Here is a 24950-nt window from a genome sequence, read left to right on the forward strand (position 1 = left end):
GCAAGTGATTGACCAACATATTTTTTCCTGAATCAGGACAGACTGATGCATACCGGTCAAAATTCGGTGTTTTAGGTGCAATTTATAGTTACATTATTAAAGCTGGTAGACGTTCCAGTTCCGGTATGAACATGCCAAGCCAGTAAGCTGAGCATTTCCTAGCGTCGATCCTACAATATACAAAGACTCTTTCTGACACTGAAGTGTGCACGATGCCATTTTACAAAATCATTTTCAAGCATCAGATAACCAGTTGTCATCAGACATGTAGCCTAAGTTACGTTAACGTCATAATCAAGAGAGCTCTTATCCCTTACAAAGAACAAGGATCCCCAAAAGATTGTCAGAAGATCCCTTTGTTGCACGTTTTAGAGCCCCGATGGGACAAAAATACACCCTGATCTTTATGTTTGAACTCCACTACCTCACACAGCTGAGGTCGCACATCTTTTAAAATGAATGCGCTTGGAGTATTGGCGCGTTGGCTAATAAACCCTGAAAGTTTCAACGTGATTGATTGGGAATTGCACCTGGAAGCGGGCCAGTCAGAGAACAGCACCCTGAAGTTAGGTGACTTCCAAATCAATCACGTCACTTCTCTTGATCGAGAGGGTAGAGGTGGCACAACTTGCTGCGTTTGACTGTGGTTTGCTTTTTGCCCAATGTCAGCTGGGACAGACTAGTGCTAATGCTAGTACGACATGAAGTTACCAAGGTACTCCACCTACATGCCCTACTTGACTGCAACCAGCAGAAGCGCTGTTGACTTGGCCTCAACTACTTTGTCTAAAGTAGGGAACACGTGTACCAATTTTCAACCTAATTCTTACCCCACTGATCAAAGTTAGCAAGGATTCTTGTGGTGTGGAATCTGTTATTTATTATTCCATCTCCAACTGATCCGAAAAATGTCTGGGCCGACAATCGTAAAATGTTAAACCTATCCAATGTTTCCAAATCCCTACGTGTTCAGATGAGCGACGGACCACATAATTGTCATTCGCGGCAATAAATGAGCAAAAGAGTATGAAACCAGATGTAGTTAGCACATAAGGTACAGTTAGCCTATATTCTTCAACTACCACCAGCACCACCGCAACAACAAGAACAACGACGGGACAAAGATCTGAAACCTTCACGTGGTGTCCCATGAGGGACTCTCCTCCCGGACAGCCTTACGAAGCCAGATCACTTGACTGTGACTCGTGCCCTTTTCCCTGTGACTTCGCGTCGATCACCAATTCCACCTGCCAACAGGGATTCCACAGGACCTGATCCGATATTCAAAGGGACTTCGATCCTTCATTTGCAGCTTCTGCTCCGGTTCTCCCTCGCGAGCCCCGGTGGCGCAGACTAGTCAAGCGCCCACTCTACCTCCATGTCTATCACCCCGTCATCCTTTGCTCCCGACATTCTCTTGCCATCTTTTTCTACTTCTTCTTCTTCTCTTCGGAGAACTACGGAACCTCCCACATGCGAGTCTAGCGCTTCTTAGGACCATCCTCAGGCGCCTTGAGTGACACACCAACAACATCCGTTTTGGGACTACAACAGACATCTGGCTTTGGGGTGATTTGTGATTGTCAGGGATGAAGTTAGCACACTCTTGAGATTTTTTTTTTTCCCCCATGTGTGTCTTTGCTGTTTATCATATTTTTAAAATTGTTTAAGGTCTCTAAAACCTGTACACGAGTACCCTGCTTTGGGAAGTTGAGCTCTTTTCAGACAACCTTCTGCTGTCACAACCTCTCCGGGCAACGTCGCGCTACAACAGGAACAGCAGTCCAAAAGATTTATAGACATTTTCCCATTCAATTACACATTTTGAATTCATTATTTAAGTGCTCATTCATTTTCCCAAAGTCAGTCAATGACATTTATTAACATATCCATCCCAAATAAACAGAAATCTAAAAGTGATACAGGAGACTGCTGCTTTTCACTCCCGCGTCGCACACAACTCCGGAAAAGCGTTTCCGGCGTCTGACAATGCTGCACACTCGTGCAGGTGCATGTGTGCACTTTCATCCATTGACAGAAAGGCTGATTAAATTGGAGAGGATTATATATCAGGCCAGGTGCTCAAATGAATTGTTCTCGCCCACCCCGTTGCCTCCCAGAAAAGAAAAAAAAATAAATAAATGGAATAAAAGCGAGAGAAAATTGCAGCGCGCCTGTGGATGTGACACATATTGTCAGATCTTGTCTGCACACGTCGCTGGGTATTCCCTCTAATCTTGAGCATTTGCTATTGTTTCCAGCCCTCGTTCTGCCTCCAGGCCTTGTCGGCTACATGCTACGTGCAACGTGCTAAGTTATACGATGGCTAAATGTCGCCGCTGTGCTCATTAAAAACAATTCAGCCATTACATTAGCTATCGTAACCAATACAAGAGATGTAGCCAAGATTTATTTTCACAAATAAATGTTGTAATTTATAGTGGAAAATGATTTTAGTACATCATACTGGGAGCTGCTTCTAATACTTTCATTGTATTATGTTGCCAAATAAGGTAACTTGAAAAATAAGTGGCTCACATGATGCTGAAATACAAGAGGACACCACAGACTCCTTATTAAGTCATTGATGTAGTGCAGGGGTGCCCAGACTTTTTTTTACCCCAAGATCTACTTTTCAAGCAGCCAGCCTCTCACAAACTACCAACAAGCTCCAAATCCGTTTCAAGGTTAATGTTATGTTGCCTCCTATATTTAAAATACAGAATTAGCTTTTTGTGCACTGTATTGTCTGTGGCTTCATCCTGGATCAGGCTGTGCCAAGGTGAAATTTTAAAAATGACACACCATCTCATCCTGCACTTTCTACTTCGGCTTCAGACCAGACCTTTCCTACTCGGAAAAGAGAAAATCTCGTCCAGTTTAACCACGTTTTCTTTGATTATTCGCATACTCCGACAGTCACTGCATCTTAAAACAACGTCATTTTTTTCAAGTTTCTCCATTAATATGTAAAGTAAACATAAGCAGCATATCTAGCTCGTCTTTGCTCTACGTTGCCCAGACTGTGTTGCTAATTAAAGCAGCGGTGGTCGACGCTGTCAGTGTAAAACACATTGTTGGTCTGTGTAAGTACTGCAACATTTGTAATTATGAGTGTACATCTTTCAGAGCGGTCGTTGTTACTGACTGAAGACCAGTTCAGGGTGTAGTCCACCATTTTCCAGATGTTAGCGGCACGCCATCATTTAGTCATGCAGATATCGCAGAAATAAATCTTTTGAGAATGAGTCCAGTACGCCCACGATCATGTGACGTTAACAATGGCGACAACTAGCATGAACATTAGCGCCAACGTTCATATTCTTTCTGTAACAGGACATGCTGTGAGCGGATGATGATGATGATGATTATGATGATGATGATGACTCAGTGATGTGAGAATGTCACCAGAGCGTCTGGGAGCTCTGGGAACTGTGACTGGTTTTGTAAGCAATGCGTGTGCATGTGTGCGTGTCAGTGATGCCGAGCATGACTGGCTGCTCTCACAGAAACGTTGTTAGCGGAATCGTTCTTTCCGTTCCTCCGGGCTGTTTCCCTTCTATTAGAACTTGCTTCAATCGCCAGAAAGAAATAAAGTGCTTTATTGTACCTTTAGGGGTACAATGACTTGATTTTTACATCTTGGTACCTTACCTGGAACTATTTTTGGACCAAGAAAAAGTACAAGCTTTTATGTTGGAGACCAATTTAAAAAAAAAAAAAAAAAAGGGGGGGGGGGCATTCGTGTCAAGTGTATGTTGTAGGACAAAAATCGACTCCTACTCAACGCTAATTTGTAACTACAGTGATGCCTCGGTTCTCAACCAAAATCCGTTCCAGAAAATGGTTAAAAAAGCGAATTCTTCGAAAACCAAATCAATGTTTCCCATTACAATGAATGGAAAAAGAAACAATGCGTTCCAAGCCTTAAAAATGTGGCTTTTTAAAGCATTTTTTAAGCTTTTCCTGATAATAAACTGCATAATAGAAATACATGTGTAGTTTAAATACTTTACTATATATAATAAAATAATTTAAGAAATATATTTATTTTTTGCTTAAAATGTATTTTTTAGTAGTAGAGTACGCTCGGTTGGGAGTGCATTACCATATCCGTAGTGACTCGGCCCCCATACTTGTAAACTTTTTTTAATTAACAAAAGTGCAGAATAACTTTAAACAAGCAACTTGCCTTCTTCGGAGCCATGATTGGGGGTTAATACGGTAGTCCTCGATAAGAAGAAAAAACACCAGTCACTACCGGGACACGTCTGTGTACAGAGGCTGCGTTATGCAGAATAACAAAAGTGGTTGCACCACGCATGTTATGTCATTTACGTTTTGTTTTTGAAGGGTGCGTTCAAATAGACAACAACAAAACACGCCGTGGGTGGATCAGCTCGTCGGGCCACGCGCAATATATAATTTCTGGATTTTGTTGGGGGTGTTCGAGTACCGATCTTCGTTCAAAAACAGAAGCAAAAAAAATCTCAAAATTTTTGTTCAAAAACTGATTTGTTCGAACATGGGGACGTTCGAAAACTGAGGTAAACTGTAAATAATGTTGAAATATATTGTGTTGGACAACTATAAAATAGAGAAGCAGGAAAGAAATAATCCATAGGTACAAATCAACAGGAAGTTGTGCAACAATATAACTTCGAAACCAAGTGTGAAGCATCACCAGATTTGTTAGAAGATGGGACCGATTCCAAATTGTGGCTGCTGGACTTATGAACGCGACGATGTATTAACTTTACCTCAGCTATCAGATGTTTTTTCAATACGGGGGGGACAAAAAGCAGCAAGCAGCTTCAGCCTTTTGTTGTTTGTTCAAGCGTTGACTTTAATATGAGCGAAAGGAGCTCAAAACAGGAAGTGCTTGTCAAGTCTGATATATAGCTGAAACGTTTGCGTGATTTGATTATGCGCTGTTGAGCGAACCGTTGCAACAACACGCAGGAAGTCAGGGATATTGGCAGAGAAGAGTTGGCCAAAAGTATCATTTATTGGCAGAAGTGGCAAAAGTACAAGTATAATGTGTACGTAGAGTGAATAAAAATAGAAATGTAATGCGTGTTTGTTGCCTGATGATTGCGCAGGTCTTTCTTCTTCTACCGACAATAAAACGTCACTGTGCAGTTTTGGAACTTACGACAGTTGTGGCAATGTGCGGTGTGAAAATTTTTTTCGGGCGGCCTTCTATTGTGGGCGGCCTGAGCCACACCTGTACAATAAACATCCTGTCTAATGAGTAACTTGATATGCCGCATCAGTGGAATGGATGGAATACACGCCATTTATGGGGTTTAAGATAGCAAACACAAATACACAGCATAAAGCATATATATAATATATATATATATTTGTTGTTTTACAACAATATTTAATAAAGGGGAAATCGAGTGCTTTGCATGAACAACGTAACCAATAGGTCATGTAATATGTCATCTATTTTGACAACGTGATGTTAAATCCTCTCTCATTTAATAGTGTTCTGAGAAGATTTTTATCGACAATTCCGAATTTTCAGGGGCGCTGGCATTTTCGCGAGTCGCATGACGCGGAGTCTGACGAGCGAGCCGAGATTCGGTGTTCGGCGGAGGCCGCGAGCCAAAGCTCGGCCAACGGCCTCCGGTGGACGAGCGGGCCGCGCTCCGGCGTCCGGCGGAGGCCGCAAGTCGAACCTCGGCTAATGGCCTCCGCCGCCGAAGCTCAGCTCGGGGCCCACTGCCGGAGCTTTGCTCGTCAGATTCCGCGTCATTCCCGTCCGAAGAACTATCCGCGGCTGCCGGCCCGGCGCTCCAGGGGCCTTTGTTTACGCACTTACGTCCCGCGCGTAGGGCCTCCGAGTGGTCAGACTCCGGCGTCATTCCCCCCGAAGAACCATCCGAATATTCAGCAATATTTACAGCCACAGGTTCAAATCTGTATTGAAGTATTCCTCCGTCTTCCCGATCAAGCGATACTGCTATTTCTTCACCAGATGAGGATAAATCCGACAAATCAGTGCTGGGCACAATGTAATCGAGCTTATGGTGCAGCACGTAACACGTCACATTTGCGCATGTGACTCACGAAAATGGCAGATTTAACATCACATTGTCAAAATAGAGTACATATTACATGACCTATTGGATGCATTGTGGATTTCCCCTTTAACTATAATTATAATGTAACGCTGTATGAAATTGCGAAGCTTGCAGTCACTGTTGCTAAAATGTAAGCTAGCGAGCGTTGGGCGCGTACAACCAGACTAACCTCTAAATATTTGTTGATTAAAGGAGGGAGCTAAATATGAAGAAATTGGTGAAAAAACAAGGCACACCTGGACGAGACACAAGCGGCTGGAGGGAGCTGACTGGTCGACAAAAGGAATTATCTGTCGAGAAGGTTCGAAACGAAACGCTAATGAGCGAAAGGAACACATTAACATGGGATGAGAATATACAAGACAGAATATGCAGCAAAACCAAATATAATTTCAAATACAAAAACAAAGATCACTCATGTTTGGGTACACATTCAAGATTAATTTTACCTGTTGTGACTGCACAACGCAGCGCTGGCGTCGCTAATAATAGCATTTAACGTCGTTGGGGCCTTACTGCTGAGTTGCTTGAGTGAGGTTCAGACTCAATGGAATTCTATTTCGGAATCAATGAGTCAGTTCACTTAAAAGAGCAAAACGCTCTCCCAGGTGCACGCGCACGAGCCCGGTAGGAACGCGGACCCGACCGCTTGGTGTTCTGCAAAAGCGGCTGCGTCCGTTCTATTTCGCCGTGCGCGTCGTTGCTGCCCAAAAAGCCGTGACGATGCAGATGCAGACGTTTGCCATCCCTGCGCTTGGCGGATTTCGGTGCGCGGAGTCGAGTCAGGAACGGCGGCCATTTCCGTTGCGGCGAGGCCGCCTCGACCCCCGCCATCACGCACACAACCCCCCTCTCGCTTCTCATCTTGTCAGAGAAAAATCAAAGCTAACACATCACCCACTCATCAAATCATTCAAGTAAGCATAACAGCGAGATCGTGTGAGGAAGAGCAACTCCTTATTTCCGTTTGTCGCCGAGTGAAAACGGTGATTGTCTTCGTGCGGTAATATGGAAAATACACCTAAACGGCTTGCACAAAAAGTAGAGTAGTGGAGTTACTTTATATTAAATCTGAAATTCAATAACTTTAAGTTTCTATCCATCCATCTTTCTATGTATCCAGAAGTAGGCTAGCTATCTGAGAACCTAAATCAAAATGATCTCTCTAAGATTTGTGGTTAGAAATGAAAGGAAAATAGGTTAGGCTCCAGCACTCCCGCGACCCTCTTGAGGATAAGTGGCTAAGAAACTGGACGGCTGGATGGATTATCAACACATTGGGAGCATTGCCTTTGGTGATTTATCAGTGCTCCACATACGCACGGTATCGTGTACATACGGCTACCTCCATGAATTAAAAAAAAAACTTTTATTTTCTTGAAAAACCTTGGCTTTTTTCTCACAAAGAAGAAAACCAACCTACTCGTAAAACCAGGGCTCCATCCCCAGTCTTCATGCTAACAAAAGATGGACTTCTGGCAGTAAAGGGGGTTCGTTATACACTCTGCACGGGAAAGCCCCGCCCCCCGGAAAGGGCTAATTTCAGCTCGAGAAGAAAAAGGTTGTGCAAAGTGTACCATGTATTCTTCATCCTTGTGTCATTTTGCCAAAAAGATGTCAAAGACACCTCGGGTCTGTTTTAAATTGTGAACAAAATCCATAATATGTCTTCTTTGGGCGGATTCATCAGTATTTAATGGAGAAAACAGGGTGACGTCCCTTTCTGTGATAGAGAAAAATGTGTACACGAGTACTGCGGTGATGAGAACTGCGCTTCAAGTTGGCCGTTGTCATTGCGTCGTATGGAGCAGACGGAGAGAGACGTTTCCATAGGAGTGCGACTGTGTTCTTTTCCAACACACAAAACACACACATTCCCTTATCTACTGCTAGGGAGGGAGCAAGCAAACACTGGCAGCTCATTTGAAAGAGGCCTTTCCCAGCATCTATTTGAACTGGGCCCAGAGGCAACGTAATTGAATTTGAGGAAGAACTACTACCCACCAAGCAGTATAATTCATGGGAAATAAGGACCGTATGGTCTGCAACCTCAAATGTACGGCCAAACACAATGAACATATCATGTAGAGCTTGGGCACGTGACGTCACCATTTTCTCGGCGCCATATTGGAGGTCGAAAAGTGCCGCTGGACAGTGTGGGGGGCACTGAACCGGAGCCGAATATTCACAATGCCCGAGACTTGTTGTGCTCTTGGTTGTTACAACAGAAGAGACAGATATTCAAAGAGGTTATTCTATGCAATACTAGCAGAAAATATCGATGGATTTCGGCAATTAAACGCCCACTCAAATACACACGACTGTGTAGCGACAGCTACACTTCAGGTAGGAATTATTCTTCTCAATCTCAAATTACCAAGAAGTATTTACAAGGCCAAATTGGCTCATTTGAGAACAATGCGTTTAAAAAAAAAAAAAATACGACAAGGAGTCGTCTCCAACGTACACAGAAGCGTGTTGCTCCTACACGTTAAACTTTGGTAAACCTCTCCCTAACAGACATTTTTTTTTAAATATGAATTGTTCTCAAATGAGTCCAATGCATATCTAAAAAAAAAACAAAAACAAAACGTCTGTCGCAGAGAGGTTTACGTAGGTTAACGTGTGGCTGCAACACGCTTCCGTGTACGGGTCTGAAGCCTATCCCGGCGGTTTTTTTTTTTTAATTTTTTTTAAATACGCATTGGACGCATGTGAGAACAATGCATATTTAAAAAAAAAAAAAAAAAGAAAAAGTCTGTCACGGAGAGGTTTACCGAACTTTAACGTGTGGCCGCAATACGCTCGCGTGTACGGCAGAACCAACTGTCTTTTTCTGTTCCAATCATATTTAATGAATGCGAATTTATTCAGGTGAGCACCAGTAACTTAGTAAACATGTCAAAATGACCTTTTTTTTTTTTTTAACCCCGCTGTGTGGTTATTTAAATTCCATGTTTGAGGCTGATTTTTGTATTTATATTTTCCGACTATTATTATCATCAGTTATACTTAATTTTTAAAAGTCAGAGGTTTATTTTATTTATCGGTGAGGTTATGCAGGTTCAATATAAAATCTTTTTGTATTCTTTTGCAATTTGTTAAGCATGTGGATTAAGTGACATGTTATAAATTGAGATAGTGGTTAAAACAATGCAATTCAATTTATTTTTTATTTGTCGTATAAAATGTCAGCTCGGGCGCCACATTAGGTAGCGCCAGCTCTGATGTTGAGAAGTGCGCAGCCAAAAGAGCATATTAGCATCCTAAAACAGATGTATCCACCCATCCAATCCAACATAAGTGCAGCAATTTATTAATCCATTCATTCATAAATGCAGACGCGCATCCGCCCTTCCATTTGTTCCAAATGATTTCTTTCCACTTTGCAAGATGCACGACGAGAGCGTCACGCACACGCCGATCAGCTCTTAAAAAGGTATTTGCATTCGTCGCGCCGTCCGACACCCAAACGCGGACGACACTTTGGGAAATGAGGCCTTACGTTGGCGGACTCGCGCACCCAACGTGCAGCTTTTCAAGTTTGAAAACCGCCGAAAATGAACGCATAGCAGCCGGAATAACGCAGGGAGTTAATTCTGATCCTCGCTTACGGAGGACACTCCAATGTCATCTGTTACATTGACGGGGATGTTATTAAAATCCGTGCTTAGACCACCATTAGGATAAAAATAAATGGTCCTTGCAGCGAGAGATAGAAATTGAAGTCCATATTTAACCCAACAAATCATGAGGATCGGATCGTTCCTGGGTTGGGGACTTCAGCCAAGGGTGATCCGAAATGATGGATACTCATCGATTGTACACTGCTAGCTTGGTCGCGAGTGTAATGCTGTACTGTAAACAATAGCAGCTAAATACATTGAAGCTATATATATATATATATATTATATATATATATATATATATCACACTTCCAAAGTCAAAACTGTGTACTAAATATATATTATTTGTATTCTCCCCCACTATCTATCTATCTATCTCTCTCTCTCTCTCATCTCTCTCTCTCTCTCTCTCTCTCTCTCTCTCTCTCTCTCCTCTCTCTCTCTCTCTCTCTCTCTCTCTCTCTCTCTCTCTCTCTCTCTCTCTATATATATATATAAAATACTCACATAACACACACCTCAATCACTTCCAAAGTCAAAACTATAGATAGATAGATAGATAGGCATCCATCGATCCATTTTCTTAGCTGCTTATCCTCACGAGGGCCGCGGAAGCGCTGAGCACTCTAAGTTTCCCCTAGATCTGATTGTGAGCGTGGCCGTTTGTCTTGATGTGCCCTGCGATTGGCCGGCAACCAGTTCAGGGTTGTGCGGTTGTGCCCCGCCTCCTGCCCACTGATACCTGGGATAGGGTCCAGCACTTCCGCGACCCTTGTGAGGATAAGCCAGCCAATCAATCGCAGGTCATATATATATATATATATTATATATATATATATATATATATATATATATATATATATATGAATTGTTATTACTTCTGTTTTACACCTTTACGAGAACTAAAACACTATATTATCTCCCGTAGAGTTAATAAAGGTTTTGTGATGACAGGTTCAATGGGGAAAAGGATTTTTTCAACTCCACGTGAGCAGACTGTTGTGAAATATGCACACGAGCGACGTTGACGGACGGCTGACCGGTATTATTTCACCGATGCCGTCACGTAATTGTCAGGCACGTTGTGTGGCCGTCGCGTAATGCGCTGTTGAGAGGAGGCGGGGGGTGGGGAGTGGGGGGGGGAGAAATAGAACAACAAGAAACGACTGCCTGAGCGATGAGAAGTCTATGTGGACTAACCTGTAATTGAAGAGAGGGAAAGGACCTTAACCTAGATCAGTATCTATCACTCCAACACTGACATATTTCCACTGAGGATTGGGGTGGGGGGATCGGGGGGGACCAGAGCCCCTTACAGGAAGTGAGTGCATGAAAAGAGGAGGGAGGGAGGAGTGCGCTGCAATATACACAGACCACGTGGACACAGATGGGAGGAAGACAAAGAGGCAGAGGATGTGAAAGTAACCAAGAGACAATGACGAATAGACGCAGGAAGAGGATCGACGTGCTGCGGAGCGGCCCCGGAGAGGCAGCCACCAGAGAAGCAGAGAATTATGGGAGTGCAAATTAAATTACACCGGAAGGGACACTCGGGTCTGGACCTGTAGGAAAGACAGGGCACGGGGAGCGTTGGGGGGTGGGGGGGTGTCTTTGCTTCCTCGGTGTGTGGGGATCAGAAGGTGTAAAGATCGCAAAAAGGACTAAAATGCTGAAAAACTGTGTAAATAAGACAGAGCTGCAGTCACGTGTAAAATGGCCGCCGTTCCTCTTGAACTTAACGTTTGCCGTGCAACCCGAGAGTGATGCAATAAATACATCCTCGTTCATATGAGAAAATAATGCCATTTTAAAAGTAATAATCCGCTGTATGGAATAAAGCCGTGACAGTTTGTGGTGGTGAAAAATGGAACATGCCGAGAGAAATTTCAAATACGTTGGCGATATTTCGCAGTGCAGTTGTTAGAGAGTACGCTTGTGCCTAATTAAGTGAACGTGATTGTTCGCCCCTCAGACGAGGAAGCTTACAAAAGAACAGGCAGCGCATTTGCTACCCGGATTTCTGATGGGTCGAAGGCCGCGCCGAGCCTGACCACCCGCGATTTGTCAAAATGGTTTCACCTCATCGTTTACGTCCGTCATTACTAATCCATCTCATGAGTTTTACTTCGCGAGGAGGCGCCTGAGAGCACGTCACGCATATCGACAGCTGCTTGTGCGCAACGAACGCCGCGTATGATATTTGGACCCGGTAGCGCTCGCTAAAGCTAATTTAGCAGCACCCGATTTGTCCGGTGGCCGCAAGTCATCGTCTCAATGCAGAAACTTTCCTGTCCACTCTTTGACACTTCGCCTCCCCCACGGCGTTGCAGAAGACATTAATTTAAAAAGTAGATATATTAATAAATAAATATCATCTGACTCAAGATGTGACGTTTCATTTTTAGCAAGGGCAAAGTCATTCCCCGCTAGGATCGGCAGCCCAGTTTGGAACAAACTTCTCTTGCCGACTGCGATAAGCAGCACGTTTGATGGGGGGAGGGAACTATTTTCAGCTTCAGCAACAACGATTTTCTTCAGATCATCAATTTTCCGCACCGTTCATTTGTCCTCATTAGGGTGGCAGGTACGGTGGAGCCTTTGGGCGAGAGGCCGAGCACACCCTGGACTGGTTGCCGGCCAATGGACCAATGGATCGTAGAATAATAGCCAATCAGATAGCCGCATTGTCTTAACCCCTGGCTTGACACGCCCCTCTCGCCGTATTGTCCCACAAGCAATGCCGGTTGTCAGTAGCGTGCGCTTGGAAAAGTTCATGTTACGAGGAAAATGGTCCTCAGATGCGCTTGGGGAATGTGCAATTCTGATGAAAGATATCCGACAAGGGTTTGATTCATTTTCCAAAGCCTAAAACACAATTGGCGAAGTGTCTACCATGGATTAAGGCTTGCGGAGGAGCGCGTACAACTAAATGTCGACAATATCAACAAAAACAAGGTAAGAGAAATGTCTATTTGCCTGTTTGTATTACGTCAGACTTTTAAGACCGAGCACTGGGTTCGATTACGAACCACGTCAAACTTTTTCATCTGGTGACTACGGTACTGACTGAGTTCATCGGCATTGTTTAAATGTAGAAAATCGAACCTACCTCACTTATAAAGACTACGATGATATTACTCCCGATCTTTCCACGTAAAAGGTACTCACCCTGCTTTACATGCGCAGTACGGTTCCACTATTTTATCCTGTTGGATTTCAATATGAAGTTTGTGAGGCGTCAAACTTTTTTTGCGTCGATCGCCAACATTTCGCTATAACTCCGACATTGCGTCCCGCTCTGTCCAAAATCTTAATTTCGTGTAGATATCCTTGCGTGAAATAGTTGAGACCTCTCTGTAGAACTCTCTCGGTCAAGTCTGACGCATTTTGCAAAAAAATTTACCCCAATGTTATCTGGAATACGCATTAGAGAATCCACTTCAAACCTGTTCTGTTCAGTCGCCATTTTGGGAGCTTGTGGGAGATGGCAAATGTAGCTAAGGGGGGCGGAGCTTAAGATCGCCAGTCGGAAAGGTCCATTGTTGGGTGCTTTTATGCTCGCATTCCCCCCTATGGACAATTTAGACAAACCTAACAGCCACGTTTACAGAACTGTCCACAGTTGTAAATCCTCTTCACATTAGTTCTCGTTAAAAAATAAACACGACATAAGTTAAGTAAGCGGAAGTAATCATTGGTTCAGCAAACGCGTTTGCGCTTTTGTTATTTGAGAATTGAATGAAACATTATCACCACTGAACAATGTTTGCTATGGGCATAAAAAAACTATAATTGGAAACGTGAAATATTTATCAGCATAAATCCCTGTATTATATGTATTTCAGGTGGCATGGTGGCTCAGCTGGTAAAGCGTTGGCCTCACAGTTCCGAGGTCATAAAGCAATGTGGGGGAGCCAGATCTGGCCCCGAGACCTCGAGTTTGACACCGGTGTCGTTATCCTCTGCAGTTGAGCGAACGCACTGTTGGACCCCAGGAACTATTTGAGGAAACGCAGTAATAGCACCGCTCGACAGCGGTCACCTCCTTCAAAAAAATGTCTTTGGGTTTGAGTACAAAAGCCCCGCATGCTCGATTCGAAGAAACATAGTCGAGACAAGTCTCAAAGTGAAAAGTCGCGAGGCATAAGGTCGCAACCTCGCGGATTCCAGTGTAACAGGCGGGCTCGGCAAGAGGCCTTTAGCCATTTGTTGACAGCATTTGAGATGACACGAGGCGGCCAGCATCGAGAGAACTATTCCAAATGAGATTGAATAGCTATAATTATCATATCAAGAGGCGTAATGTATTTATTTCCCGGCAGAGTGCTTCTTGAAAGGAGCAGCGGTTTGTCACGCGGTCCCGGGGCGCCGCGATTTCTCAAAGGTCACTCGGACACCGGGGCCGATTAGCAATTCAGATTGGGCAAAAAGGGGCTGAAAGGCGGCCGTGCCACTGCCTGAAACTTATTGCATTAGCAAAGGGCGAGTGGTACTGATTAGATGACACGAAAGAGGAAGTGGCAAAAAGCGGGGGTGGGAGGGGGGCGTTATAGGAAACAGATTTGTGCGTGTGTGTGTGTGCACGTCGGACCAGATAACAGACCTAACACAAAGGTAACGCTGCAGCATCGAGTTCAGGCTGGCCTTCTATTGAACCAGCAGCAAAAAAAAAAAAAAAAAAAGGCCTCTTGCGGGGCCTCCAGTTTGCAGAACCATGGACAGCGACAAGGCCACAAAGGCGGGGTGGTGGGGGGGGGGGGGGCTTCCGAAGGTTGCGTGTGCAATGCCGGAGACAATGCAAAAGTGTGTCTTCGATGCAGCGCAAACGCCGAGAAATCCACCCAAATGCAAAGCTTCACAAAGGTGCTCCAAGCGTGCGGATAAATGAAGCTTCGTTTCTTGAAAGGAAAACCCACCACCCCCACGTCTCCCACCCCTTCCAAAAAGAATGCATATATCCTGACATGCCCACCGGTTGCCATGGCGACCGCGAACCCACCCCCTCAAGTTCACCCGCGTGCGTGCGTGCGTGCGTGCGTGCGTGCGCGTGGCCTACCTTGCATTCCTCCATGCACGTCCGAACCGAGTACGCGTCAGTCTCGTATTTGCGCACCAGGAGTTCGAACTCCCGGTAGTTGTCCTCCGCCTGGCGGTCGAGGAGCTGGTAAGCCCGGACGCACTCGCCGCATCCCGGCGCGTCCGCCCCCGTGGCCATATCCAGGGTGCAATTCGTGTCGCGTGGACTCGTAAACCCGTAAAACAAATCCAAAAGTGAGTAGGAATTACAAAAAGAAAGGTACAAATCGCTCAGGTTGACGTACGCCGACTGCGTCCCATCTCCGCCTCCGAGGCCCAGGCACACGGTGTCCGCGTCCGTGAAAGTGAAGCAGTCTTTGGACACGCTGTCCGGGTGACAGGTGTCCATCCGCCACAGAGGCTGGGTAGAATTCCCTAGAAAAATAGCATCTTGCTCTCTGGCGTGGTGGGGGTCAGGCGGCGGTGAAGATGGTGACGACGGCGGGGGGAACCAGTGCGGCCGGGAGCGAGGCTGCTCGCCCGCCGGCTCTCGAACCCCGAACCCGCCCGGGCCCGAGCCCGAGCGCCGCTTGTCCCTGGTGCGGGCGAGCGTGGCCTCGGCGCAGAACCACAGGTGATCCGAGAGCAGGACGGTGATGAAGAGGAGCGAGGCCAGCGACAGTCGCCATCTCTGGGCCCGCTCCGACTCGGCGGACGGCTTGTCGGTCCCTCGGGGTGCGAAGCAGCAGTATTTGACGCCTTCGTCATGCTGTCGACGCGTCCGAGCACCCCTGCTCATATTTTAGGAGAGTGCTGCCCTGGCCGACTCCACCGCGGGGGCTGCTCTGTCTCAATACTCATTGACTTCGGCGGACTCGGCTCGGTTCTCCTCCGGGGTGCCGTTGCCTCCGCCGGTGCAGGGCGCCGCTCTCGATCGGTGCTATTCCGGTCCGGTAAGACCGCCCGCGCGGATTAAGCTTGCCGCATCCTCCGTAACTCCCCGCGGGGGGACGCCGTCCTCTTCGACCGCATGCCGCGTCCGTCCCTTCCTTCCTCCCTCCCTCCCTCCCTCCCTCCCTTTCTTCCTTCCTCCCTCCCTCCCTAGGTTCTTTCCTTCCCTCCTTCCTTCCTTCTTTCCCCGGTGCCCTCCCTTCGTTCCTCTCCTGTCTTCTGCTGATGTTTCTCCTTGTGCTGGGGCGTCTGCCGCAAGATTGGGGGGCTCTTTTTTTTTTTTTTTTTTCAAATCACTGGCCGGTCTCGTCGCAAAGCCTCGAATCCCGTCTCCGGCTGGCCGTTGTCATCTCGGAGCGCGCCTAAGTTGCCGCCATGTTCGCTTGGAATCACTTTTTCGGAGAGCACAGCCTGTTTGCGTCATCTCCATCGCTGCGAGAGCTCCATCGTTGCGCAGTGGCCGAGCAGCTTATTGCCTATATGCACGCGCAGAAAGAGAGAGAGAGAGAGAGAGAGAGAGAGAGAGAGAGAGAGAGAGGCATAGTGAGGGTGGGAGGGAGACGGGCGAATGAGTGCACAGCTACTCATTTTGGCAAATATTTGGCTCGGGCAAACGTGCACTTTTGGCAGCGTCTTTTGTTTTCATGCAGGAAAGTCAAAAGTCTGAGACACACTTCCGGATCGGATAATTGCACGGAATAAGCATAAGAGTCCATTTCTGTTCCCGAACTTTTTCCACAGCTGCCGTTTTTCATGTGCATCTCCCTGGGTGACAGCTTCTTAATATTTGAAATTTGTGCACCAAGTACCACCTAATACTATACGGCTAGCTTTCCAAGTACTACCATCATGAGCAACATCGAACTCCAATTCGAAAAAAAAAATTTAATAAATTTAATTTTATTGTAAGACAACATTATGCACACTTTTGAACTTGAACAACACAAACAGAAAACGAGACAATTAAAATGCATTGGGGTGGGACGGCGGATCAACGTTGGCCACACTGTTCTGAGGTCCCGGGTCGAATCCCGCACCCTCCTGTGTGGAGTTTGCATGTTCTCTCACTATTATGATGGGCACGCTAAACATTTTTGATGAATGAATAATTACTTTATGTAAAACGTGTCCGTTCTTGAATCAGCAATACATGCAAAATATCATTTCAGAAAGTGAAATGCTTCTGTACTGGCGGACAATGCTACATTGAGCCCAAAGGTAAGCAGAGCTGCAATGAATTTTCTTGCTCTTTAGTAGCTCTCAACTTCAACATCGTTTGCTTGGTGAAATTATTAACACAGGCGGCACGGTGGATCACCCGGTAAAGTGTTGGCCTCGGGTTCAATCCCGCACCCTCTTGTGTGTCATTTGCATGTTCTCCCCGTCCGTGCCTGTTTCCTCCCACATTCCAAAAACATGCAGCATTAATTGGACACTCTAAATTGCCCCTAGGTGTGATTGTGAGTGCGGCTGTTTGTCCCCATGGGCCCTCCGATTGGCTGGCGACCAGTTCGGGGTGTGCCCCGCCTCCTGCCCGTTGACAGCTGGGATCGGCTCCAGTGCTCCCTGCGGCCCTCGTGAGGATAAGCGGCAAAGAAAATGGATTGCACATCAGTTCAATACAAATTGAAGTAATCAAAATTTTAAAACATTCACTTCTTCAAACATAAATGTAAATATATATGAGATGCAAATACAATATAGAATATATGCAAATACAATTTTGAGTACAATAGAAATAAACCACTTGAAGGTTAAATACAACTGAACTGTACTTAAGCAGTAATTCTTGCATGCACTTCGGGGGAGGGGACAGTGCGCCTTATAATCTGGTGCGCCTTATATATGGATCAATATTGAGCCTTTGGTGCAGCTCCATCTCTACTGTAGCGTCTATTCCATGCGCCTTATAATGCGGTGCGTCTTATATATAAAAAAAAAGGTTTTCAAATAGGGCATGCATTGAAGGTGCGCCTTATAGTGCGGAAAATGCGGTCCTCGTACCACACTTTTTGAGAATTGCCGATAGGTCTCAGTGTGAGTCTAAATGGTTTTGTTTGACTTGTATCTTAAAAAATAGGAAACGCAATACATTTGAGGTGGCATTTGCGTCAGTGCAAACCTCAAGGTAAAATGAATCTAAACTAACCATTTTCATCTTAGCAGACATTGGAGACAACTCCCTGCTTGTAATTTTGAAGGAACAGTTTGGGAAGGTCATTTTCTGTTCCAAGGTTCATAAAACCATGCTTGAATGAGTTTGATGGGGAAGGCTACGCATGACTGGAAACTACTTTTGGGAGGAATTAGAACAGTAATTCCGAGACGAGTGACAGAAATGGAAGGCCTGGCTCCATATTTCCATTTCCTGGGGGTGTCCGAATACTTTTGTCTGTATAGTATAAATTCTGTTTGCTAAAACCAATTTTTTTTTCTCCCCCGTGAGGGGTTCAAAGTAAACGAGAGCGTTTCTTGTTATTTTTGGCACGGTTAACCACCGTCAGAGTGTCCCCGTTGTTATCGGACGAACAAAACACGGGAAACATTTTGTAAAAGTGGTTCACAAACAAACTAACAAGTGCATTAAAGGAGTACCGACATAATCCGCCCTAGTGAGGTGTTGGCCCAGCGCGCCGCGAGCTGGCAGCATCGGCTTCAGTGCACTTTGGCAAGGCATCCGCATCTGGAACTCCGACGGCGGTCTTCCAAAAGAGAAGACCCCTCAATTTGGGTTCTTGTGGACCGGTTCAGGATGTAGTCTGCCTTTCTCCTAAAGTTAGCTGGGCTCCAGCACTCCCGCGACACTTGTGAGGATAAGCGGCGTGCAAAATGGATGGAGAATGAATGCAGAAACCATTGAGAGTACGTATAGTACTGTACCTTAATCCAAAATAATGCATGTTTATCACTGACTTTGCATTATATCGATTATTTGGGTTGTGAGCAGTGGCGTTGAAGTGCATTGCAGCCTCTCTGAAATGTTTGTAATATTTTCGGTTTCTATATTTGTCCGCACGGCACAATGGAACCACAACAATGCGCTCACTGTAATTTTTAAGATGGGCTTCATTGGCGTGTAAGTGTACCAAAAGACTTGCACAAAGGATATCAGGGACCGAGCCCATCCCCAGATTGCACATTTCTGTCAATAATGGGCACCCCTGCTAAAAGCTTCATGTTAATAGTTTAAAGCATACGTGTACCACAAACTATGATGCAGAATAAAAGCTTTAACGGCATTAAAAATACCTGCTCAGCATGAAACAAGCGCTTTCAGTCTTGCGATGGCGCCTTGCTTTGGTGGAACACTTTCCTGGAGCTATTTGTGTATCTAGACTCTAGATTCTAGAGTTTGCACTGACAGATATTCTCTATGAAGGGGTTCAATGAAAGACCAAACCTCTTCCACTATTTAAGGTTTAGGACCTTTCAGGTCCATACTGCAAAACTTTGTTAGCCTGTAAAGTCAACTTTCGAATTTAAAGTGCGGCGATGTTGCATCGCAGACTTCAAGATAACATATGACAGAGAAATGCTTTCCCGACTTTACTTCGGACCAGTTGGACTGCAGTTTTCTGCCACGCCAGGACCGCATCAACCCCAGCTGGTTGCTCTTGGTGGCTTTTTAGCTTCTTGCTAGCTTGTTAGCATCCTACAAGCAGTTCTATCTTTTCTGAACAATAACCAGAACGCCGCTGAAGCACCCAGACTGAGTGGACGAAGCATCAGTCAGGTTGCCCTGCTAAAAATCTTCTATAGAAATTCTATAGAAATCTATAAAATTCTATAGAATTTGTACAAAACAACGTCTTCTATAGAACTTTGGCTCTGATTTTCTATAGAAATTCTGCTGTTGTGTAGAATTTCTATAGGACTTGGGTCCTAAAATTTAGAAATTCTTTAGAAATGTTCTATAGAACATTTTTAGCAGTGTGTGTAGTAAATAAAAAGTAAGAGAAGCGGGCTACATGCTTGGCTAAAGGCTAAAACTACTTAACAACTACAACATACTAGTATTAGCCATCCAGCTAGAGATTGTACATGTGTGTGCGCGGATGTTCCAGTGATACCGCTCAACAGTAAAGTGCTGATGTTAAGACATTTTTTCATCGAGACAAATTTGCAACACCCGAGGGTCAAGTGTACCTCATAATATCCCGATTTAATGATATTACAGAAGTCCCGCAACCCTTTTAAAGTTTCTTTCCACTGATCTGTGAGCCCGAACCAAGACAATAAACATCGTAGCACGAGCGAATATATGCCTGGAAAAGACTCACCCGACCGTACCGCTTTCGCGTTTGGCGGCTCCGTGGCGCATTTTTAGCCGTCGAATGCGTGCCGGCACAGTAACGAGCGAGGTTTATGCGTTGCTCGCAGGCCGCATTGACATTCCCGGTCACCCGTTGCACATCACATCACGCGGAAGCGTCGCAGTCAACGCGTGGAAAAATCCGTTGGCCAACCGACTATTTTCCCACAGATCCAAATGCACATCAATAAAGCTTCTTTCGGGGTCACCTGGTTTTATATTGAACATCTTTTGTCGATTTTTATATGGGTTGATGGCGCGCATATGTGGATGCGTTTGTAAAATTGAGATTCGATTAGAACAAATGGACACATTTTAAGAGGAAATTCCCATCCCTCCATCCATTTTGTATATATCGCTCGACCTTCTCCACTTTCAAGTGACCAGGAGCTGGAGTACCCAAATAAAATTTACAAAAACATCAAGAGAGCAAGCAAACAACACAACAAGGCCAGAGCCGAGATTTGAACCCTGGACCTTGCAATTGTGAGGGAGACATGCTCTCGACGGATTGAGTTTTTTTGGCCTCCGCAGAGGACAAGACCGGAATGGAACATTATGTTGTATGACCTTTATTTAAACTTAAAAAAAAACAGCAACAAAACTTTTAACTATATTACCCGCTTGTTTTTTTTTTCATTACTTCCCATTGATTAACAGCAAAATAATATTTCCATTATTTTATGCTTCCTGCTGAGCTCAGTGTGAAGAATTTGGTCTTGGCATGGATCTGGTGCGCTCTGATTTTGGTGTTCCTGATGACTCTAAACCACTGATTACCAAACTTTTGGAAACTCAGAACTACTTCTCCGGTACCGATTAATGTTCAGGGCTATCACTTTTCTATCCCAAAATTGAACTCAAAAATAGAATCTTCTTCTTTCTTTTCCTTTCGGCTTGTCCCGTTAGTGGTCGCCACAGCGTGTCATCTTTTTCCATTTTAGGCTATCTCGTGCATCCTCCTTTCTCATACCCACAGTCCTCATGTCCTCCCTCATAACATCCATCAACCTTTTCTTTGGTCTTCCTCTCGCTCTTTTTCCTGGCAGCTCCATCCTCAGCACCCTTCGACCAATATACTCACTCTCTCGCCTCTGGCCATGTCCAAACCATCGAAGTCTGCTCTCTCGAACCTTGTATCCAAAACATCCAACTTTGGCTGTCCCTCTAATGAGCTAATTTCTAATCCTATCCAACCTGCTCGCTCCGAGTGAGAACCTCATCATCCTCATTTCTGCACCTCCAGTTCTGCTTCCTGTTGTGTCTTCAGTGCCACCGTCTCTAATCTGGACATCATGGCCTCATCACTGTTTTATAAACTTTGCCTTTCATCCTAGCGGAGACTCTTCTGTCACATAGAACTCCAACTGTTCCACCCTACATGGACCCGTTTCTTCACTTCCTTACCACAGTCACCATTGCTCTGTATCGTTGACCCCAAGTATTTGAAGCCGTCCACCCTCGCTATCGCTTCTCCCTGTGCCTCACTCTTCCCCCCTCCACGCCTCTCATTCATGCACATATATTCTGTTTTAATCTGGCTAATATTCATTCCTCTATATCACAATATCATCTGCAAACATTGTGGTCCAAGGGGATTCCAGTCTAACCTCATCTGTCAGCCTATCCATTACTATTGCAAACAGGAAGGGGCTCAGGGCGGATCCCTGATGCAGTCCCACCTCCATTTTAAAATTTTCTGTCACACCTATGGCACATTTCACCACTGTTCTGCAGTCCTCATGCATATCCCGTACTTTTCTAACATATTTCTCTGCCGCACCGGACTTGCGGATGCAGTACCACAGTTCCTCTCTTGCTACTCCGTCTTAGGGTTTCTCTAGGTCTAGAAAGACAAAATGTAGCTCCTTCTGACCTTCTCTGTACTTTTCCATGAGCATCCTCAAGGCAAATAATGCATCTTTCTAGGCATGAAACCATACCGTTGCTCGCATATACTTACTTCTGTCCGGAGTCTGGCCTCCACTACTCTTTCCCATAACTTCATTGTGTGGCCCATCATCTTTTATTCCTCTGTCGTTTTCCACAATTCTGAACACCGCCTTCGTACGAACACAAAATAGAATCCTCTTCAATGATGTCACAGTCAACCCGAGACACAAACTCAACCACGCCAACTTTTGTCTCAGCAAAAGTATATGCAGCGTATAATGAAATGATAGTGTTGTCTCAAGATACCTTACGTGCCATTTTAACCGAACAAAAATGTATTATTCTGTTGTACTGCATGGACGGCAAAAGGTGGCTAACTCAGGAAAATTGTACTTTCTTCCATCTAGTGGAATAACATTTAATTGTTCCACCTTTCACTATACGTCGCTGGCATTGACGGACGAACAGGTACGCCTAATGATCTCTCACCGCTGTACTGCGGCACGCTGGTCGGAAATCACCGTTTGAGTGCGCCGTTAAGCGTGCGCGCGAGACCCGAGTTACATCATAGCGTATAGCGTGCACATCTGTTCGAACCGGACGCTTTATTTCCATTAGCACCTGACAGGTGGTCAATTAACACATAGAGTGTGAGTCAACGTGTCATTGTGAGTGTGTGTCTGTGTGTTCGTACCGATAGAGGTAGTGGAAGGGCAACAATGTCACAAGTGACGGGCTGCTGGAGAAACAGAGAGAGCGAGAGAGAAAAAAGAGAGAGAGAGTGTGTGTGGTTGTGTGTGTGTGTGCATGCTCGGGTGTGCTGTGAATGCAAAATAGCCGGCCATCGCAGTAACTGTAAGCGCTGGCAGACATGACTCATCCACTACGGATGCCATGGGTGTGTGGTGTGTGTGTGTGTGTGCGTGTACACCTTCAAACAACCTCCGATGGAATCACCCTATAGCTCGACGATGCGTCTTTACGGCACCCAAAGATACTCGCTGTAAATAAGCGGAATTCTGGAATAAATCTGAGCTGTGAAATGTCCGTGATCCACACAATCTCCTTTTGCATGGGTTAGTAATGGAAAAATACACAAAACTGCATTTAAAAGGGGATCATTTGGTTGTTTTTCATTATAAAAGGCTTTGCAATTATTGCGTGATGACTAATTGTTAGCGCCTGTTTTTTTTTTTAAATGTAAAATTATTTCATTTATTCCTCATTAGAAACATCATCCAGAAAAAATGAAGAGGTAGCATTGGCAGCAAACGCCAGAGCCTTGAACTGAAAACTTTATCGACAGGGCCCTTGCTTGGACAAAACATTTTGGCTAAATGCTAAAAGCCCAGAAAGACCAAAATGCAATGATCACAAAGCAAAGCAAATTTATTTGTATATTGCATTTCATACACGAGGTAACTCAATGTGCTTCACACGATTAAAGGCATTTGAAAACAAAGAGATAAAACATTTAAAACGGGATGAAAACAGTAAAAATGACAAACAAAATGTAAAAAAAGACACTCAAAACTGCATACAGTGCAAGTAATATGATCAAAAAGTGGATATATTTCCAAAAAGAATGAGAAATTAAAAGAAGAGTTTTCAATCTGGATATAAAAACATTTAAACTTGGGGCTGACCTCACCCCTGTTGGAAATTTCTTCTATTTGTGTGCAGCATAATAGCTAAATGCTGCTTCGCCATGTTTGCTTTGGACTCTGCGCTCCACTATTTGACCTGAGTCAGTCGATCTCGGAGGTCGACTGGGTTTGTATTCCGTAAGCATTTCTTTCTATTTCATTCATTTTATTCATTCTATTCGGGGCCTACATCATTTAATGATTTATAGAACAGTAGCAGAACTTTCAAATCTATTCTAAGGCTAACTGGAAGCCAGTGAAAGGACTTTAGGATTGGAGTTATATGCTCTGACCGCTTTGTTTTGGTCAGAACGCGATACCAAGGCCACAAAAAAAGCAACTTCTAGCTACGTAAATCCTTGTTCAACATTAACATTAGTTTAACATTAACAAACAAGTGGACGTCTTTCCACAACACCTGCTTAATTCGCGTTGGTTTAACATGTCTCAAGGCTCCGTGGGAAGTAAAAAGACCTCCGAGATAAAAGCTCAAGTTAATGAAATCATCCTAACTTCTCAGGTACCTCACTAATTATCATAAAAATTCAATCTGCTTTCATGGCGAATCCTTGAAATGAACATCATAGTTTATGTTCTGCCTGCAAAACAAAAAATTAAAAAAAATGCCTGCTTCCAAACAATACTGTACACCCTACTTCCTGTTTTATTTCAGACGTTTTCGTGCGTCCTTTTTTGTTATAAACGCCCACTGATTTTTGCATCACATGTTGAAATTGGGCGGTACGTTGGCTCAGCTGGAAAGGGCTGGACTCACAGTTCTGAGGTCCTAGGTTCAATCCCGGACCCACCTGTGCGGAGTTTGCGTGTTCTCCCCGTGCGTGCGTGGGTTTTCTCCGGGCACTCCGGTTTCCTCCCACATCCCAAAAAACATGCAACATTAATTGGACACTCTAAATTGCCCCTAGGTGTGATTGTAAGTGCGGCTGTTTGTCTTGATGTGCCCTGCGATTGGCTGGCGACCAGTTGAGGGTGTACCCCGGCTCCTGCCCGTTGACAGCTGGGATAGGCTCCAGCACTCCCCGCGACCCCTGTGAGGATAAGTGGCTGAGAAAAGCGATGGATGAATGTTGAAATTAGCTTTTACTGGGTACACAGCAGATAAAGCAGCAATTCCTCGGGGCCTTTGCACTGTTCAGGATCCATTCATTGACTCACTGGCATCAAAAGAAATGAATCATAAAGGTATTACGCACCATCCTTAAGCCAGGAAGTGGCGCATGAACAAGCAAACGAATACAAATAAACAGAAAACTTGCACTTGAATGATGTGAGTCTTGCACGGCAGGATTGTGGTCCTCACTCACTCACTCACTCACTCACTCACTCACTCACTCACTCACTCACTCACTCACTCACTCACTCACTCACTCACTCACTCCTCACTCACTCACTC

General features: G+C 44.9%; 1 protein-coding gene across 3 annotated transcripts in view; it reads right to left on the reverse strand.

Annotated features, from left to right (window-relative positions):
• The window catches only part of LOC133511776 (NALCN channel auxiliary factor 1), a 102288-nt gene extending 86582 nt beyond the window's left edge, over positions 1–15706 (reverse strand). For all 3 annotated transcript variants that reach the window (XR_009798032.1, XM_061840690.1, XM_061840689.1), the window contains exon 1: positions 14775–15706. Coding sequence is in view for 2 of the 3 variants with exons in the window: in XM_061840690.1 (XP_061696674.1) it covers positions 14775–15533 (759 nt within the window). In the remaining variant the exon portion in view is untranslated. The remainder of the gene's footprint in view (positions 1–14774) is intronic.
• Between the last annotated feature and the right edge of the window lie 9244 nt (positions 15707–24950).

Source organism: Syngnathoides biaculeatus, chromosome 14 (assembly GCF_019802595.1).
Source record: "Syngnathoides biaculeatus isolate LvHL_M chromosome 14, ASM1980259v1, whole genome shotgun sequence".
NCBI classification, from domain to species: domain Eukaryota; kingdom Metazoa; phylum Chordata; class Actinopteri; order Syngnathiformes; family Syngnathidae; genus Syngnathoides; species Syngnathoides biaculeatus.